The sequence below is a fragment of the Pieris napi genome, chromosome 7 (genome assembly GCF_905475465.1).
Source record: "Pieris napi chromosome 7, ilPieNapi1.2, whole genome shotgun sequence".
NCBI classification, from domain to species: Eukaryota; Metazoa; Arthropoda; class Insecta; order Lepidoptera; family Pieridae; genus Pieris; species Pieris napi.
This window is the reverse complement of record NC_062240.1, coordinates 11,817,122-11,834,774: the sequence shown is the minus strand read 5'-3', so window position 1 is coordinate 11,834,774 and position 17,653 is coordinate 11,817,122. Positions and strand designations below refer to the sequence as shown.

Below are 17,653 nucleotides of genomic sequence, written 5' to 3'. Positions count from 1 at the left end.
GTTACTACTAGTAATCACTCCGATATGGCTCAGATAACACCAGCGTTTCCAGGCCTTGATCATTTCGAGTGCGAAGGCAACCAAGTCTCAGTAGGAATCCGTTGGGAAAAATGGAGAAGAGCACTAGACATATAATTTTTGGTCGCTAATATTGATTCAAGCATTAAAAAGCGAGCTTCTTTATTATACGTTGGTGGGCTTGCATTGCAAGAGGTGTATTACAACTTGCCTGGAGCTCATGTCGATGAGATCGATGGCGCTGACGTTTATGAAATTGCTATACAAAAATCAAATGAATATTTTTCAACAAAACAAAGCAGATACTACGAACGATATTATTAGACTAATGAAACAAGAGAAAGGGGAGAGGTTTGAAGCTTTCCTTTTACAGTTGCGAACTCAAGCTGGTACCTAAATGCCAGTTTACAGCTAAAGATGAACAGTTAATAGACCAAATCGTAGAAAAGGCCCGAAGCTCAGAATTAAGGAAGAAAATCCTGACAGGTGGAGATTCGATAACACTTCAACAAGTAATTACAATTGCTATTACGCTTAAGACGGTTAACAAACAGTTTGATTCGTTTGATAAGCAAGGATCAAGTAAAACTTTTGATACGAAAATTCAGAAATTAACCGGGTAGATGCAAGGAAATTACGTGCGGTTCGAAACTCAGCGAAAACATGTTTTCGTTGCGGCAACAGCAAACATTTATCATTTGATAATAATTGGCCAGACAGAGATAAAAAAAAAATGTTTAAAATGTGGAGTCGTTGGTCATTTTAGGGATTATTGTAAGACCAAGGTACAAAAACGGAAAATACATACACGAAATGACGAATACAATGGAACAAAGACACTGAAAATAAATACAGGAACACACTAAGTTACCGATGAAGTGGATCTATGTATCCCATATAGATAATGACACAACTATCAATAATTGTAAAATGGGTGGAGAAATTGTTGTCCGGTTGTGAAGGGACAGCCAATTGTACTGACGACATTGTAGTACATGGATCTGATGAGTTGCAATACGATAAACGGCTTGAAAATGTGTTACAAATACTGAAAGATAATTAATGTTCTTCTTAACCACGACAAATGCAAGATGCGACAAACAAAATTGCGATACGACACACAAAATTGAATTTCTGGGACATCTACTAACTGAAAAAGGAATAAAGCCATTGGACAAATACATTAAAGTAATCCAGGCTTCAAAAAAGCCCTCCAACATTGAAGAGATACAGAGTTTTCTTGGACTCGTTAAATACGTCGGTAAATGGATACCCAATTCAGAAACACTTACATAACCCCTTCGGCAAATAATAAGACTTAGATTGAGCAGATCTACTAACAATAAAAATACTGGACAGACGTTCATTCGAAGACTCTTCATTTGAGACCCTCAAGATACGACTGTCAAACTTAAAAACACTTGGCTACTACAACCCGGTGGATAGAACGCAAATAATAGCAGATGCGTCTCCAGTTGGTCTTGGTGCGGTGCTCGTACAAATTGATCGTCACGGACCTCGGATAATTGGGTTCGGCAATAAAAGTATTACTGATTGCGAGAAGAGATACTGTCAAACGGAGAAAGAAGCCTGGCTCTGGTATGGGCAGTAGAACATTTTAAGATTTATCTACTGGGCAAAGAGGTTGAGCTCATAAGTGACCACAAGCCTTTGGAAACTATCTACGGTAACAGATCCAAGCCTGGTGCACGCATTGAACGATGGGTTCTGCGGCTGCAGGCTTACATGTATAAAGTAGTCTACCGGTCAGCGAAAGAGCACATCGCATACCCTATTTCACGCCTTTGCCACTCTGCCTACCCAGTTCCATTCGACAATGAAAACTACATAAATGCAATTGTAGAATACAGCAGACCGATAGCAGTTCCACTTGTTGAAATTTAAACAGCCAGTGCAACAGACAGGGAAATAATAGCATTAAGAAGTGGTGTTTTGAAGATAAGTGGAATGAGTGCTATAAGGTAATAGAGCCCTCAGAGGGAATAAACTTATTATTCTTAAACAACGTCGTGATCGAGTTCTCACCAAGGACATCCTGGCTTTGTTGCCATGAAAGGTCGTCTAAGAACAAAGGTTTGTTGGCCTAAAATTGATAGGGATGCTGAAAGTCGTGTTAAAACCTGTAAAGGTTGTACGCTGGTTTCATCACCTAAACCTCATCCAACTAAAAGACAAGACCTTCCAAGTGAGCCTTGTCTTGATGTGGCGGTATACTTTTTGGGACCATTACCATCAAACGATTACCTACTTATACTAGTAGACTACTACAGTAGGTATAAGGAGATTAAAATTATTAAGAACATTACTGCCACAGAAACCATTATAAATCTCAAGGAATTATTTTCTCGATTGGGATATCCTGCAACCCTAACTTCCGATAGTGGCAATCAATTTACAAGTCACAATTTCAAAGCGTTTTGTAAGGAGTGCGCGATTGTAATTTACAATACAATACCCTATTGGCCACAGGTTAATAAAAAAGGTAGGTGAAAAGGATTGGAAAGAGGACCTTCTAGAAAACCTTGTAATGTACAACAGCACCCCTCATACAGTAACAGGAAAAACCCCGGCTGAACTCTTCTTTTGTAGACAGTTTCGAGATAAAATTCAGACATGGAACATAAAAGCATATATTCAGATTTTATAGACAGAGATAGGGAGAATAAAGAAAAAGGAAAGGAATATGCTGATAGGAAGAGAAAAGCGGCGAATAGTCATTTGGGAATTGGGGAAAATCTAGACGTCAAAATATGATGAGAGGAAATAAATTGGCTCCTAATTGTGGTCCAGAGTCTCACACGGTAACAGATGTAACGGTGGAGACATTAGGGTAAGAAATGATTCAACGGGGAAAGAATACCGCAGAAATGTTGTCCACCTTAAGAGGGTTGAAAATGGTGAGTGGCAAATCATTAACCACCACGCAGACGACGGGGTAAATGGTAACGAAAATGAAGATTAATGACTTATCATCCTAAAATGTAAAAGAAACAAAATTAAAGTTAATCTTCGAATCATTTGATAAGTTTTTATTAATTTAAATAAGGAAGGGATGTAGTATACCGAAGCACACTAGTGGGAGTCAGTCGACTACCTACCGCCGCAGCGTGCGGACGTTACTTGAGTTCGGGGATCGTACCGCTTATAAAGTGAACCTATTGGTGGTGTTTCTGAGTATTTTACATTATCCAAGAAGGCGGATTACCTACTTGACTATTAAAAAAGTGAAACATACTCGTAAACACAAATCTAAGTCAAAGGGTTTTTCTTACATTTGTCAATTTTTTAAATGTAATAGGGCAACGGACAGAACGCTCATCTGATATTAGTAATACCGCCACCCATAGACACTCACATTGCCAGAAGGTTCGCAAGTGCGTTGCCGGCAAAAACAAAAACGATAAATGCGTCTCACATCACAAAGATGGTTTATTATTGGAATGAGCAGAAGGTACTTATCTATAGAAATGTTTAGGGCTGCTTAAACAATACAAAACACAAAAATATATATACTTTTAAACAACTACTCTTCAAGTTTCATCTTACAGGATTATGAAAGAGGCTTAGCAATGAGGCTCTCTATACTTAAACTAATAACATACCAATTGTTAGTATCACCGACGATGGCCACCGCTTGCATTGGTGAGTCTAAAGTCTTATTCAGGTACAAAGTCAGGTCTAGGTCCCTCCGCAATTCAGCTTCCCAGACTTTGGGATTCGCTAGAGTCCCTGCAAAATCAAAAGTAATAAATGCTTTACATTTGATTTTTACTTTATTGCTTGGGAACAAGAAGGCAGACATTCCTGTGTCTCCTTTGTTATTTTAACCTAGTTGACAGCTTTCATTCCACCAAACAAAGACAGGTAATTCTCTAAAATGATCGAGTCATAGACTATTTGGGTTAATGCAATAAGTGGGGGCGTGTCAAAATTGGAAAATCAAAGTACTTGACTTACAACCATTGGCAGGTCTTAAAACAAAAATAAATTTCATCACAATCAAAAATATGTCTATAATATCGTTACTAGATATCGACATTCGTTATGTATTACTATTAAGGAACGTGATTTACAGTACTTAAAATATCAATATTTCAAAGCTAAGGCTTTCAAAATATTACAGGAAAATTATTTAGACAAATAACCTTATCTAAATAAACTAAATAACATTATCTATAAATTATATAATTCTACAGACTACAATTGAAAAATGATTTAACTCTTACTAATTGCAAGTATTACATAAATTACAAATGCAAATAAGTACTGAAGGTTTGCGTATGCCTTGCCAAACAATATATGATTTTGACACGATAAATATGACAGGGAAGGAAAATTACTGAAGATGCGCAAATGTATGCCAACGCTGTTAACAGCTGTATTATAATTTAGAAATATTTCTTAATTCAAAAGTATCAATTACATTCATAATTAAAGTACGCGAACAGTTTTTAATTAATATATTCAAGGGATTCCATTTATATTTGATTTATCCTTAGCGATAGGCTTTTTCACCAATAGGCTCCATGGGCGTGCGTGGGAAAACGAGAGGAAACCGGCGTGTCTCAAGCCAAAAAGTTAAAAAATACCTACTTGCCTATTAAAAATAATCTTGAAACAAATATAATAATCTCAGATCAGACCAATAGACCAGTGCAGATAGCCTTTAAAATAAATAAAAAGTGAAAAAAATTACAGTAGGATGAAACCCATTAGAAAAGCAGGGGAATATGATCAAAATGAAAGGAAAAATAAATTACGGTCGATCTGAGGTCGGGAAGGGGTCGGGGGGGGAGTTTTAAGGGTAAAAAACGGTTTATCTCGATTTCCGGCAAAACTAAAAGTCCTATCGAAGAAAGTTAAATGGCAAAGTTGTAGGTAATAAAAAGACCTAAAACTTTTGTATTCACACATTTTTCACATAACCTCAAAATTTATGTGAAAAATTCAAAAAACCAAATTTTTGGTTTTTAATTTTTATCTTTAACAAAAATATTTTTTTTTTAACGAAATTTGGTCAAAACTTACCTTTCTATGTCCCAAATACACTGTAATTTATTTGATTAAAAATATTTATTTGTTCACCTTATTTTGAATTAATATCGAAAAAACACCCTAATTTTCAATCGAAAATTCTGACGTCAAAATTTCAGCTTTTTTCAAAAAGTTGGTGTGCTTTCAGTTTGTTGAAATCTCTACTTTCCTATGGTAAAAATATATATATATATTACCATAGTAAATCTTCTCAGAAAATGCAAAAAATCGTATGCAGTAACGCCCAGACCCGTCATCCCCTTCCCTACTTCTCTATGAATCTTCTTTAAATTATAATCAGATGCCTATTTATTACTATTTTAAGATAACTTATATATACCTGAGTGACCTAAAAAAAAAATTTAGCCTTTAGATGGGCTAAAATTTTCGTATTTCATAGAGAAGTAAGGAAGGAGATGACAGGTCTGGGCGTTACTGCATACGATTTTTTGCGTTTTCTGAGAAGATTTACTATGAAAATATATTTATATTTTTTTACCATAGGAAAGTAGAGATTTCAACGAACTGAAAGGACACCAACTTTTTGAAAAAAGCTGAAATTTTGACGTCAGAATTTTCGATTGAAAATTAGGGTGTTTTTTCGATATTAATTCAAAATAAGGTGAACAAATAAATATTTTTAATCAAATAAATTACAGTGTATTTGGGACATAGAAAGGTAAGTTTTGACCAAATTTCGTTAAAAAAAAAATATTTTTGTTAAAGATAAAAATTAAAAACCAAAAACTTGGTTTTTTGAATTTTTCACATAAATTTTGAGGTTATGTGAAAAATGTGTAAATACAAAAGTTTTAGATCTTTTTATTACCTACAACTTTGCCATTTAACTTTCTTCGATAGGACTTTTAGTTTTGCCGGAAATCGAGATAAACCGTTTTTTACCCTTAAAACTCCCCCCCCGACCCCTTCCCGACCTCAGATCGACCGTAATTTATTTTTCCTTTCATTTTGATCATATTCCCCTGCTTTTCTAATGGGTTTCATCCTACTGTAATTTTTTTAGGTTTCAAAAATTATCGGCACTGGTCTACAAAGGTAGGGCCACTAATCATTCAAATAATCAAAAACAGCATACAGAAATGAAATTTTGAAACACAACTCACCTTGTAAAACTAAATCAGGTACATAATGATCTGTGACTCCACCTAGAAGGGAGACATCGAAGCCAGTGTTCAGTTTATTCACTAAATTTATGGCAGGAAGTGGGAACTCTATCACTTGTCTCACATCCACTTTCTCTTTCTTTGCACGTGAAACCTTCGTTGCCGACATCACTCTGGGCTGCAGTTTGCTTTGCGAAGATTCCTTTGTGTTTGGCAATGTTGTTAAGGCCACGTTTTCAAGACTACTTGTTTCTATCTGTGCATCTTTGTTTTTCTTTACGTTTATAATGACAGTGTTTTCTTTTCTTTTCCGAACAAATGTTTTCGGGGAAATCTCTCGCTGACTCTCCTGTGTGACCGTTTCCTTCGCGTATTGGGGCTCCTGTCGGGGCATATCGTTCATGTACTCCATTTCAGAAGCGTTAGTGGGTGTCTGCAGTAGAGATTCCATCATCTGGCACTTGTAGCAAGTCTCACATCTCTCTTCCTGTATAGGCGGGATTATAGTGGGGTCGAACTGGAAATTGTCCAACTTCAAATTTCCCGGCTTGCCTATATAATGTCTATCTAAAATCTCCAAGTTCTTGCTCTTCATGTAGTTGGTCACTATTTGAGGATACTTATCGAATTCAAACTTAAAACCGGAATGTTTAATGGGTTTGGAATGTTCAAGTGTTAGGCTGCAGCACTTGGATGAACTGTCTTCTGGCTTCTTCTCGCAACTCTTATCACAATTCGGTTTTTCTGGAAGGTCTACGTCGACTGGTTCGTTGTGCACTTTGGACGATCTCTTCACACTCTTCCCGTCAACCGATTTATTCTTCAAGCCTACTAATTTTTCATCGTCTCCTAGAACAAAAACTACTTTCTTCTCGAGTTCACTTTCCTCTGTTAACGAAGACTTTTGACTGGAATCTGTCGACCCTCCCAAAGAGATCATGATAGATGGATTTCTTCGAATCTGACCCGCCTCACTCTTGGAACTGGTTTCTGGGTTAGAGAGCTTGTGACTTAAATTAGTGAGTGTTGTAGATTTTTTAAGACCATCTGCCACACCCAACCGATTATCGCTTGGCGTATTTACTGCTAAGTTTTCATCATTATCATTCACACAACGCACTTTACTAGAAACCTCGGTTTCAAAAGTCCGAGAGTCAACTAACGTAACTTTACAACTTTGCGCACAGTCTTGATATAGAAAATCGTTCCGTTTCACATCACCGCACCTCAAGAAATAGGTAAGAACACTTAAGAGTCTGTTGATAAATGGTGTATTTGTAGAACCAGCCACAATAGTCCTTGCAGTTCGAGGGGGAAAGCCAATGCTTCCACAGAGGTCTCCTAATTGTGCCCATAACGCATTATACGGTCTTTTGGGATCCCCTTTGGGAAGTTTTGTGGGATCGACAGCATCGTAAGGGCTCACTGTAGTCACCCAACCGAGATGATGTGTCAGCACGTGCGTTAGTAAGGTGCTAATGAAACTGAAAAAAAATCATCATTTTATTGCTCTCTCCGATTCTCATAGTTCATTTATTTATTAAGGCAATAGGTCTGGAACTAAATTTCCGTCGAAATAATAATAATCATATTATAAACGCGAAAGTTTGACAGAATTAGACACATTCGAAAATTCTGATATGTTTCATATTACCAATTATTCAAAACCTGATTAATGTATTTTAATCATGACATTATAAAAATAATTCCATGCATTATCGCGAAGCATCAGCTGATGGTCATAATATACCTGTTATATAAACCTTATCTTAACGTAATACAAATCATTCAATGGCTCTCGTCATGCTCATTGATGCGTCGATATCATTATCATTTTATTGGCACAATCCTCAAAACAGGAAGTACACTGTATTTACTTGATTTTAAAGTACGTACGTTATCATTTAAGACTTGGCCTTTTGGCCTTAAACAAGTCAGTATTAATTTAAAATTTTGGCAAATTTAACATGGTTTATTTTATAATAATTTTGTCTATTCAGATGCAAAATATTACTATCCTAGAAAATGTTAACTGTTACGTATATCTATATAAATAAATAAATCCTTTATTTGCCAAGATAGTGGTACAAAATAAAAAAAAATCGAACACCAAGAAAAGTCCGCACAATCAGCCATATATAAATAGGCATGCAAATGTCATAATAAGAAGTCAAGTCATTTATGAGTAATTGTTAAACTTATGTTCTAAATATTCGGTCACGCTATAAAAGCACCTTGACTTTAAAAACCTAATCACCTTCCCCTTGAAAACATTACATGGCAGCGATCTATAATTTCTAGGATGGTGATTAAATATTCTTACAGCCATGGCGTAACAATTTTTGGAATAAAGCGCGGTGCAACATGCAGGCACCCGCAGCCGTGTTGGATCCCTCGGTATATACAAGCAAGTTTCTTTATATGTTTTAAATAATTTTGGCTCTCGTCAATCTAAATATGTTATGTATTTATGTGGTTAAAAAACTTAAGATAATGATTTGGTCAAAGCACCAGGTCATTGTTTGACGTCTATGGCCTATAAGACAAAGGAACCACAAACTAAAGACTATGATTAGCCTCATTTAAAAAACACTCCTTATTACTGCCCAAGTAGGTACAATTTCATTAACACAGTATTCGTACATTGATTGCACAACAGAATCGTCAACGCAGCTCGATCACGTGAACGTACATGTACGCAAATATATCAACTAAAAATAAAAATAGCATAAATTCGTGTACTATAAGAATCAAATTAAGTTTATGTTAATATTTAATATATGTACACGACCTCCGACAGAGTGAAACTCGCCTCAGAATTCTTTCACTTGTCTCTCATCTTCGCTACTATTTTCTAATTTTTCCCCGCTATCTCTTTTATTACATCTTCCCAGGTTTCTGTTTCTGGTCAGCGTCCGTGTATTTTTACACGCTTTATATTAGCTTCACCTGTATGTATGTATGTAACCGACTCCTTCGGACTCGATTTTGACCCACTTTTAACGGACAGATATAATTCAAACTTTGCGCACCTGTCAAAGATCGATGACAATGCAATAATCCGAAAAAAAAATGAAAAAAATAAAAAGAATTTAACTAAAAAATAAAAAATATTTTTAAAAAACTAGAACACATGGCACGATAGACGAAAAATATGGTTACAGAGCGCCCCACGCTTTTTCACAATAATACCAGTTTTTTTGGTTCATTACCATTTTCAGCCTAAATTAGGAATTATTTTTCACTTTTTAGTTCTATGTGCTTTAAAAGCGTGTGTTCTAGTTTTTTTTAAACTGTTATTTATTTAAATATATATACTCGTGACTTGGGCTTCAGTGTGCGCCTTTCATTCCTGAGTTCGTAGGTTCGATCCCCGGCTGTGAACCAATGCACTTTCTGTCTATGTGACTATTTAAGATTCCCTCGAACGGTGAAGGAAAACATCGTGAGGAAACCGGCTTGCCTTAGGCTAAAAAGTCGACGGCGTGCGTCAGGAACAGGAGGAACATTTGTCGTTGTACGTTCACGTGATCGAAGTGCGTTGGCGATTCGGAAACTAAAAATACTGCACCAAATATAAATAATCATTCATTCACACGTCCCTGTAATTATCGAACCGGCCAAAGAGAAAAGTTTTTCTTTTTACTGATCGCTCATTAATCGTAAACGCGTATTGGCTGACGCCCAATGCTACTAAAACTAAGACTGTCAAAAATTAATGGCTCGAGATTAAAACTGCGTAAACACGGTGAAGCTTTACTTATTTTTTGACAGATGATATTACGAGTTGCTAAAAAAATCGTAAAATTGTTGAAATAGTATTAAATTATTGAAAAAAGTGTTTCACTATACACTGAAATCTATTTGTTCTTGGGTGACACGAATTGCCTGCCGATCTGTTTTTTTTTATTTGTTTGTATTGCCATTGTCAGGTCCATTTTCTGTGAATGAATCATAAAATATATATACCTATTTTTATTGTGCACTTCGGAAATTATAATTTGGTGAACTCTAATATATTATTTACTAGATGACCCGGAATTCGTATCACATATATATATTTGTGTCAAACGATAATTTTTTTTTAATAACAGACCAAATACAGCGGACCTCAACAGCTATGAAACTTTTAGCTAAGGAACAGTTTCTATTGGAAAATTAAATTGTTATTTATTACTATTAAAGGAGGTTTGTATTGTTCTTTTAACTGTTTTCCGTAACCCGATAGGACGGTAGAACAAACAAAGGAGTGATAATACATACAATACATAGTGTCAAAAAATATCTAAAGCATTAACATTTATTATATTGTATTTGGACAAGGCGTTAACACGAAGGCGATAAAAGTTGTAAACAAACTTGTATGACGATCAATATCAAATGTATTCACTTCTGTGTCAATTTTATGTATTTTATCTAAAGGTGATATCAGACGGTTCATTTTTTGTTCATTTTCACCTTTCATTCGGTACATTTCACTCGAAATGAAATGTCTGAACAAAAAATGAAACACGAGTGCCGAATGAATTCATTAGTGAACCGATCCAACAGTGTTGGATATTGGCATCCGGTATCTTTCATTCCCACTCCGAATGAACGAGGAATGAACGGTCTGAACACTGAGAGAACGTTCATTCGGATTCGGCCATTTTGTTTCGAGTCCTGTAGCCGACGGACATCACGTTGTCGACGAAGTTATAACTTTTTTTTAACTTTTCTTCAAATTTACTTTCATCCATTCGAAGATGATTACAATATGAATCAGGATCTTCAACGGCTAGTTCTCTCAACAATGTATTGAAAGCTCCTAATAAATTTCTTCTTTCAATCCATGGGTGCGACACCCACCACCGTCGACGTTTTCTTTGCTTTTTTTTTGTCAACTCTTTGATTAAATGATCACAAATTAAACTAATTCCAAGACGTACGACTTCATTCGATGACATATTTAAAAGAAAGAACAATGAATGTTCATTTCTGTATCATTTCGTCTAAGCCGTGTGAACATAGAATGAAAAAAAAAATGAAGCATTCGAGTGAATCACCTTAAGTGATTTTGAGTACAACAGTACAAGTAAAGGTAAGTGTTGACAATGAGGAAATGTTATTCTGGACTCCACATGTCGTAATGTCATATTTATCGTAATTAAAAAAAAATACGGTTATAAATTTCGTTATCGTTTTTTAACTTCCACAAACATTTATCTAACTAGGCCGGCAACGCATGGCGAGCCCTCTGGCATTGCGAGAGTCCATGGGCGGTGGTGTCACTTAACATCAAGTGAGCCTCCTGCCCGTTTTCCTCCTATTCTATAAAAAAAATCTCAAAGTACCAATTCTTAAAAGGCCGGCAACGTACTGGTGAGCCTATACAAAACCTAGCAATATTAACTATAGCTTTTTATTAATCAAAAGGATCTGTAAGATTAATTACTTTCAGTATATTATCTGGTTTTGATGAGAATAACATTAGGTAGGTTCCAGGTTAGGTATCCTGGTTATAGACTCTTCCATGAAACCCGAAAGAGTTTATATAAACACATGTTTTGTATGATTTTACACAAAACTTGACGTGTCAAACTATACATAATCTCAAACAATTCAAATCTATATATATTAAAGATTGAAAAGCAATAAAATATCGGATAAGTTATCGAATAACAATAAATTAATTAATTAATTTTACGAATGCAAAAACCATATGGTGCCATCTGTTGACAAAACTACGCATCATTTTACGTCGAATTCGTGTCAGTTCAAGAAATTCCGATCTTGAGGTGAATGAGGAGATGCATAACCATGCTTTGATCCTGATCAAAAGATGTTGGATATCAGAAAGTGCTTAACATGCAGTATCGCCATATTGACACCAGAGAGAAGATGCCTAATGTGTAAAACTGCCATTCTTCTTTCGCAATGGCAAGCAATAAAACATTTCTGTGTTTGCAAAAGAGTTGTATTAATGTAATACTTAACATTAATGAAATCCTAAAATAAGTTAAATTAAAGTAACAACGATATTATAAGGTTGTAGGGCGGAACGAAGTTAGCCAGGTTAGCTAGTCTGATATAAATTCGACAGGATTTTCCCTTATTTATCAATAGGATGTTATATTATTTTATTTACACCAATTCCAATAATAAATTTAATACTTTTTAGTTTTTTTTAAGTGCGTTTTTGAGACCTTTCGTACGGTGAAGGAAAATATCACGAGGAAACCGGCATTGCCTATTAGAAAAATGTCCACAAAATACATAAATCTGAGAACCAAGGGTAGTAGCACTACTGAGTCTTTTAATTTTATTAGGCAAGCATTTCTTTGCATTTACGATAAACAAAAGTTCAACTTTGACCGTTAGGTACTGGACCAATCATGTGATTCAAAGATTATAGAACGACGTCACCGTTTAACGACAACATGAGCTATTTTTATCACCTGCGCACGATACATTTTTAGAATATACAAAGTGATCTTTTCCTGGCATGAAGCAGTTAGTTGCATAACTTATTTGCTACTTTCTTTCAATTGGTCATACTTTTGGCAGGCGTTATATTTTTGGCTGTGAACACAATCTATTTTGTATGAACAATTTACTTCAAAATTACTTTACTTTTACTTATTAAAATAATTACCACACAATAAAACAATAAAGATATGCAAACAACAAATAACAAGGTATGAAAAAAAACACAACAAAAATACACTATGTATGTACATATGCCTTAAATACAAATTTAGATAAGATATTAAAATAAAAATGATTTGTCAATCCATAATCTTTACAACAACGACAAATTCAAACAAAGAAAAAAGTATTAATTATGCAGACAAAAATGTTTATACAGACACAAATATCCCCGATACCCATCATATCTATTGTCTTAATTCCCAAAAGTATTTAGGTCTAAGACTCTCGTAATATATTATTATCATTAGTGTTAGTTTAAATTCTTTAAAAATAAATGTTTAAGAAAATTTATAATCATTCTATTTAAAAGCTTTAAACTTTACGACTCGTTTTATGATATCATAAATCGTGTCACGTACAAGCAGACTTCTCACGTGAGTTTAGATAAAAAAGAACAGTTCTCTTATAGATACTAGACAATTTAATACGTAATTTGATAACGCCACATTTTTTTTGAGGTTGTTTATAGAATAATAATTATACCCAGACAATCTTCTTCGTGTAGTGAGTGTAAAAATGTATAAATGTAATCACGCGTTATATGTTTTAATTAAGAATGAATGATTGAAAGAATGGTGTTTAATTGAATTATTACTTGCCTTTTCTAGAGCGATCGAAATATATCAGATCTCCAACGAAAGGCGATAATTGAAGGCAATCATAGATTGTGATATCTATCTGTCTGTCGATTTATCAATTAAAAACATACAAAATGTTCATCAACAAAAATTATAATTCGTTACAGTCTGAGTCCGTACTAGGATAACCTGGCACCAATGAATCCTTATCAAAGACCAGCACAACATAGCTTGCTTAATCGAAATTGGATATATGAAAAATTTTGTTATCCGTTAAAAAAGTGTTCTTCTATGTCTAAAAGTTATATCAATACTATGTATAGACAAGTTTAATCCTATACTATTCCAAGGATTTAATGGTAGCATTACATAATACTTCATTAGCGTGTAGTTCCTACAGTAATTGCTATGCCTATTCTGTTTATTTTTATTATTATTAAATGTTATCTTAGGAAAGACGATGACGATAGGAGCCACCGACATTTTGAAAAAAAAACGATTCTAAAGTATTAAAAAAAATTATTTGCAGTTTTTCTCGTACATTCAAATGAATTGAAAGCAGTAAATGTAAGTTTCGAAGCATAGTTTTTTGTGACGCGCAGAAAGGTATAATATAAACGATATTTTCATAGATTCACTTAACAAATACTTACAAATTAGTGTTTTTCGTGTCTCCCAAGGCGATCACCGAACAGAGATCTGAAATTATGCTCTCAGCGATTTTATTCGACTGTCTCGGGTCACTTGTAACAAGATTTGACCATAGTGGCTGCAATCGTACACCATACATTAGATCCGACAACCTGAAAAGACATTGAAACCTATTAATGAAAAAGTCCATAAGTTTTGAAGTCTTCAATGTATTAAAACTAATAGATACATGGACTGATTTTTGAAACACCAATGTACAAAGTATCATTTGTAATTGGTCATCATTGGTTTCTGAAGTTCTTCTGTATATAAATCAATATCTCGTATCTAAATTAACCAAGGGATTAGTTTACTATACAGTTCGTTAATCCAAAACCGTCAGTTGCCGTCCATAATGATGGGTAAAATTACAGGTCAACGCAATGATAGGCGCAAAATGTCTTGGCTGGACATCCGTGAGTGGACGAGGATCAACTCAATGGAACAACAGATTGGCAATGACAGGAGAAATTTGGGAGATTGACTGTCGGCAGTAATTGGAGAGTCACCGGAAGAAGAGTCCCGTTAATACAAACAAATGTCTGTTTAACAGTTTTAACACTTATACTCTTAAAGAATTAAGTAATTCAATTTTCCACTCTTTCGCTCACAATCCAAATTGTCTAGACTAGAACTTGGAAATGTCTCCACCAAATGGTGTCAAAAGCCGTAAATTATTAAAGACAACGTCCTTTAAAGAATCGATGAATACTCAATCGTAATTAATCTGTTTAAAAAATCAATACATTTTTTCTTGTTAATCTTAGCTTATCACGGGTTGCTTGGACCGCTTTTAAGCCCGTTGCACACAGCTTATAGATTTTATCAATTGCTTTCCAGTGTGTAAATTGAAGTTGTATACAAATGAATGAATCTGTGTGATACCTTATATACTTCGTCATTTCACGTAACATGGCAAGTTGCCGGTTTCGTATCGCTTTATAATCATACGACAGGAAGTCATACGTGTGTAGGCTGATTCTGGATTGAATTGGATTTATTTCTTTGACTAGACTATTGCGCAATTGTTCTATGGAACATTAGATAACAGAATACTATTTTAAGCGTCGAGTTATATGTAATATATTCTGTTTTTTTTTAAATCAAAAGAATTATTGAATTGGCTAAGCAAGTAATTTTTAAATTAATTTTTTGGCCCTATATATTCCATCTCAATAATTGATAATAGCTGGCGTTATAGATTACGTAATGTATGTTATAATAATTAATAATCAAACATTTTTTAAGAATAAAATGGAATTGTTTTCTTTTGGGGAATTTAAAGATATAAATATATATGAATAGTATTTTTGGTAATATATAAAATATAATAAATTTAGGCCTGAATTAGAAAGATCTACCAGTGTTTGTAATAACTTCTCCGAAACGGCTTAACTTAACGTATTCCTTTTGTGTATGTTCGGTAGTTCTGAGGATAAGCAGAAACTATATTTAAACCAATAGATGAAATTTTTTTTTTTAATTTTATGATTTGGCACTAAATTCTACCCCTTTCCACCCCATCCCCTATTTTCATATAGCAATATTATAACTGTATATAGCAAAACAACGGTTGGGTAGTTTGTTAATATCTTACCATCTTGCTGCATCTTCAGTAGCCTTACACAATGTCGAAACGAATTTGTTCCCAGAGCCAGCTCTTAAAGTAGCCAGCCGCAGTCGGCACACCAAGGATTGAAGCTGGTTTGAATGCTCCACACACCGTCGGATTACGTCCCTTAAAGAAAAATGACATTTATTATACACACAGAACACCACCTGAATAGGTGTATAATAATTATTTTAAGGCCGGAAACCCACTGGCGAGCCCTCTGGCAATGTGAGTGTCTATGGGCGGCGGGCGGGTACTTAATATCGGGTGAGACTTTTTTCTGTCCGTTCGTCCCCTATTCATTATTTTAATACTTATTATATTAAAAATACAATGCTGCGTTTTTGTGTCGCACTGATCCAAAATATTGGGAGTTCTACAATTACATACAAATAGATCGGTATGGATTTTTGAAGTGCCATCTGAAGGTGGTATCTTGTTGTGCATTTTTTAAACACATGCAGTGTTGTAACATAAGTGTAGCGCAACAATAAATCTCTGTCCAAGACAGATTACTGCCTACAATTTTTATTTGTGGGCTAGAATAGACGTGCTGATGTCCGCACGAACATAATCCACACAATACGAAAAAAAGTAAAAACAAATCAAAGAAATTTAGGTTGAGAACCACTCGCATAGCTACGCTAAGTGTATTATAATAATACGTCAAACTTAAACTGTCCAAAAACAAAATATTCATACATAGCCATTTAAATTTATTGTCAACCCTCAAAGTACCCAAGAAGAACTGATAAGAAACTTTCCGTCTCTATTAATCGCAAACTACATATTATATTTTGCAGGATTAAGGTGGAATCACTATATCTTTTTTATATTGTTGGGTAATCAATTTACAGATCGTCACTTTTAAAGTTGTCCCGGCGTAGGAGGTGCTTGTAAACATTCAGTATATATGACAGTGTTCGATTATCTAGTTGATAAAAGGGCCTGGGACTAGTGCTAGACAGGCTACTTCCAATTAATTTGCGATATTTGTTTTAAATAAGTGTTGTTTGATGATTTGCTGTTTTAAAAGAGTACCGAGAGTTTTTTACGCCGGCTTTTTCTCTCGGCCTACACCCTCTGTCTTCTTTGCCGATGAGTAGGGATGCCTTCAAATTTAATGACGTGGAATAAGTGATACATGTATCTTATGTTCCATACTAAACATATTTTATTTTATTTTTATTTTATTTTTACGCTAAAGTCACTTGTGTTTTCATCACAAGAGATAATAATACGAGTAATATTACTTAATATAGGGTTTTTATCAGAAATAAAACTGTTCGTTACAATGAAATACGTATACGGAGTGAATTTAGTTTCCGCACGTACATGTGTTCCGTATACGTGATAAAAATATCAACATTTTTAAAATTGCATATGACACTTGTAACGCATCTCAACCTCGTGACAAATCACTTAGCAACGTCACAATCAGACGTACTATTAATAAATTCACAAATTCTTTTTTCACACGATTATTTATTGTAAACAGCGCTTGACTCACAGTCACATGTCTTGTGACGTCTTTAGTACATACCTACTCATTCATAAATATATTTCTCGACACGCTCGCGAGGAATTTTATTGTATGGCTGGAGATTATTTATATCAAAATCATTTATTCATATAGGTAACACAATGTAGTGTACATTGAATATGAGCGTCAAAAAAGAAATATATATTAAATGCTTCTAATTTTACATTTACTGCCAGTTGTCAAATCAAGGGCGTAGAACGGAAGAGAAGAACTCTCCGCCACTCTTTATAATCGCCAAGTTTTTTGTTTTACACAATGTTTGTACGGAGCTGCAACTATTACACCATGTTTCACATGACATCTTAAGCAATAAATAATAATAAAATAAATTAAAAACAAAGAT

The 17,653-nt window shown here is 34.6% G+C and overlaps 1 protein-coding gene across 3 annotated transcripts in view; it reads right to left on the bottom strand.

The window, feature by feature from the left end:
• LOC125050920 (folliculin-interacting protein 2) overlaps positions 1-17,653 on the bottom strand; it is a 44,967-nt gene that overhangs the window by 4,479 nt on the left and 22,835 nt on the right. For all 3 annotated transcript variants that reach the window (XM_047651004.1, XM_047651005.1, XM_047651006.1), the window contains 4 exons: positions 15,753-15,893; positions 14,119-14,268; positions 6,198-7,681; positions 3,642-3,768 (listed from right to left, as the gene is read on the bottom strand). In XM_047651004.1, the coding sequence (XP_047506960.1) occupies positions 3,642-3,768; positions 6,198-7,681; positions 14,119-14,268; positions 15,753-15,893 (1,902 nt within the window). The remainder of the gene's footprint in view (positions 1-3,641; positions 3,769-6,197; positions 7,682-14,118; positions 14,269-15,752; positions 15,894-17,653) is intronic.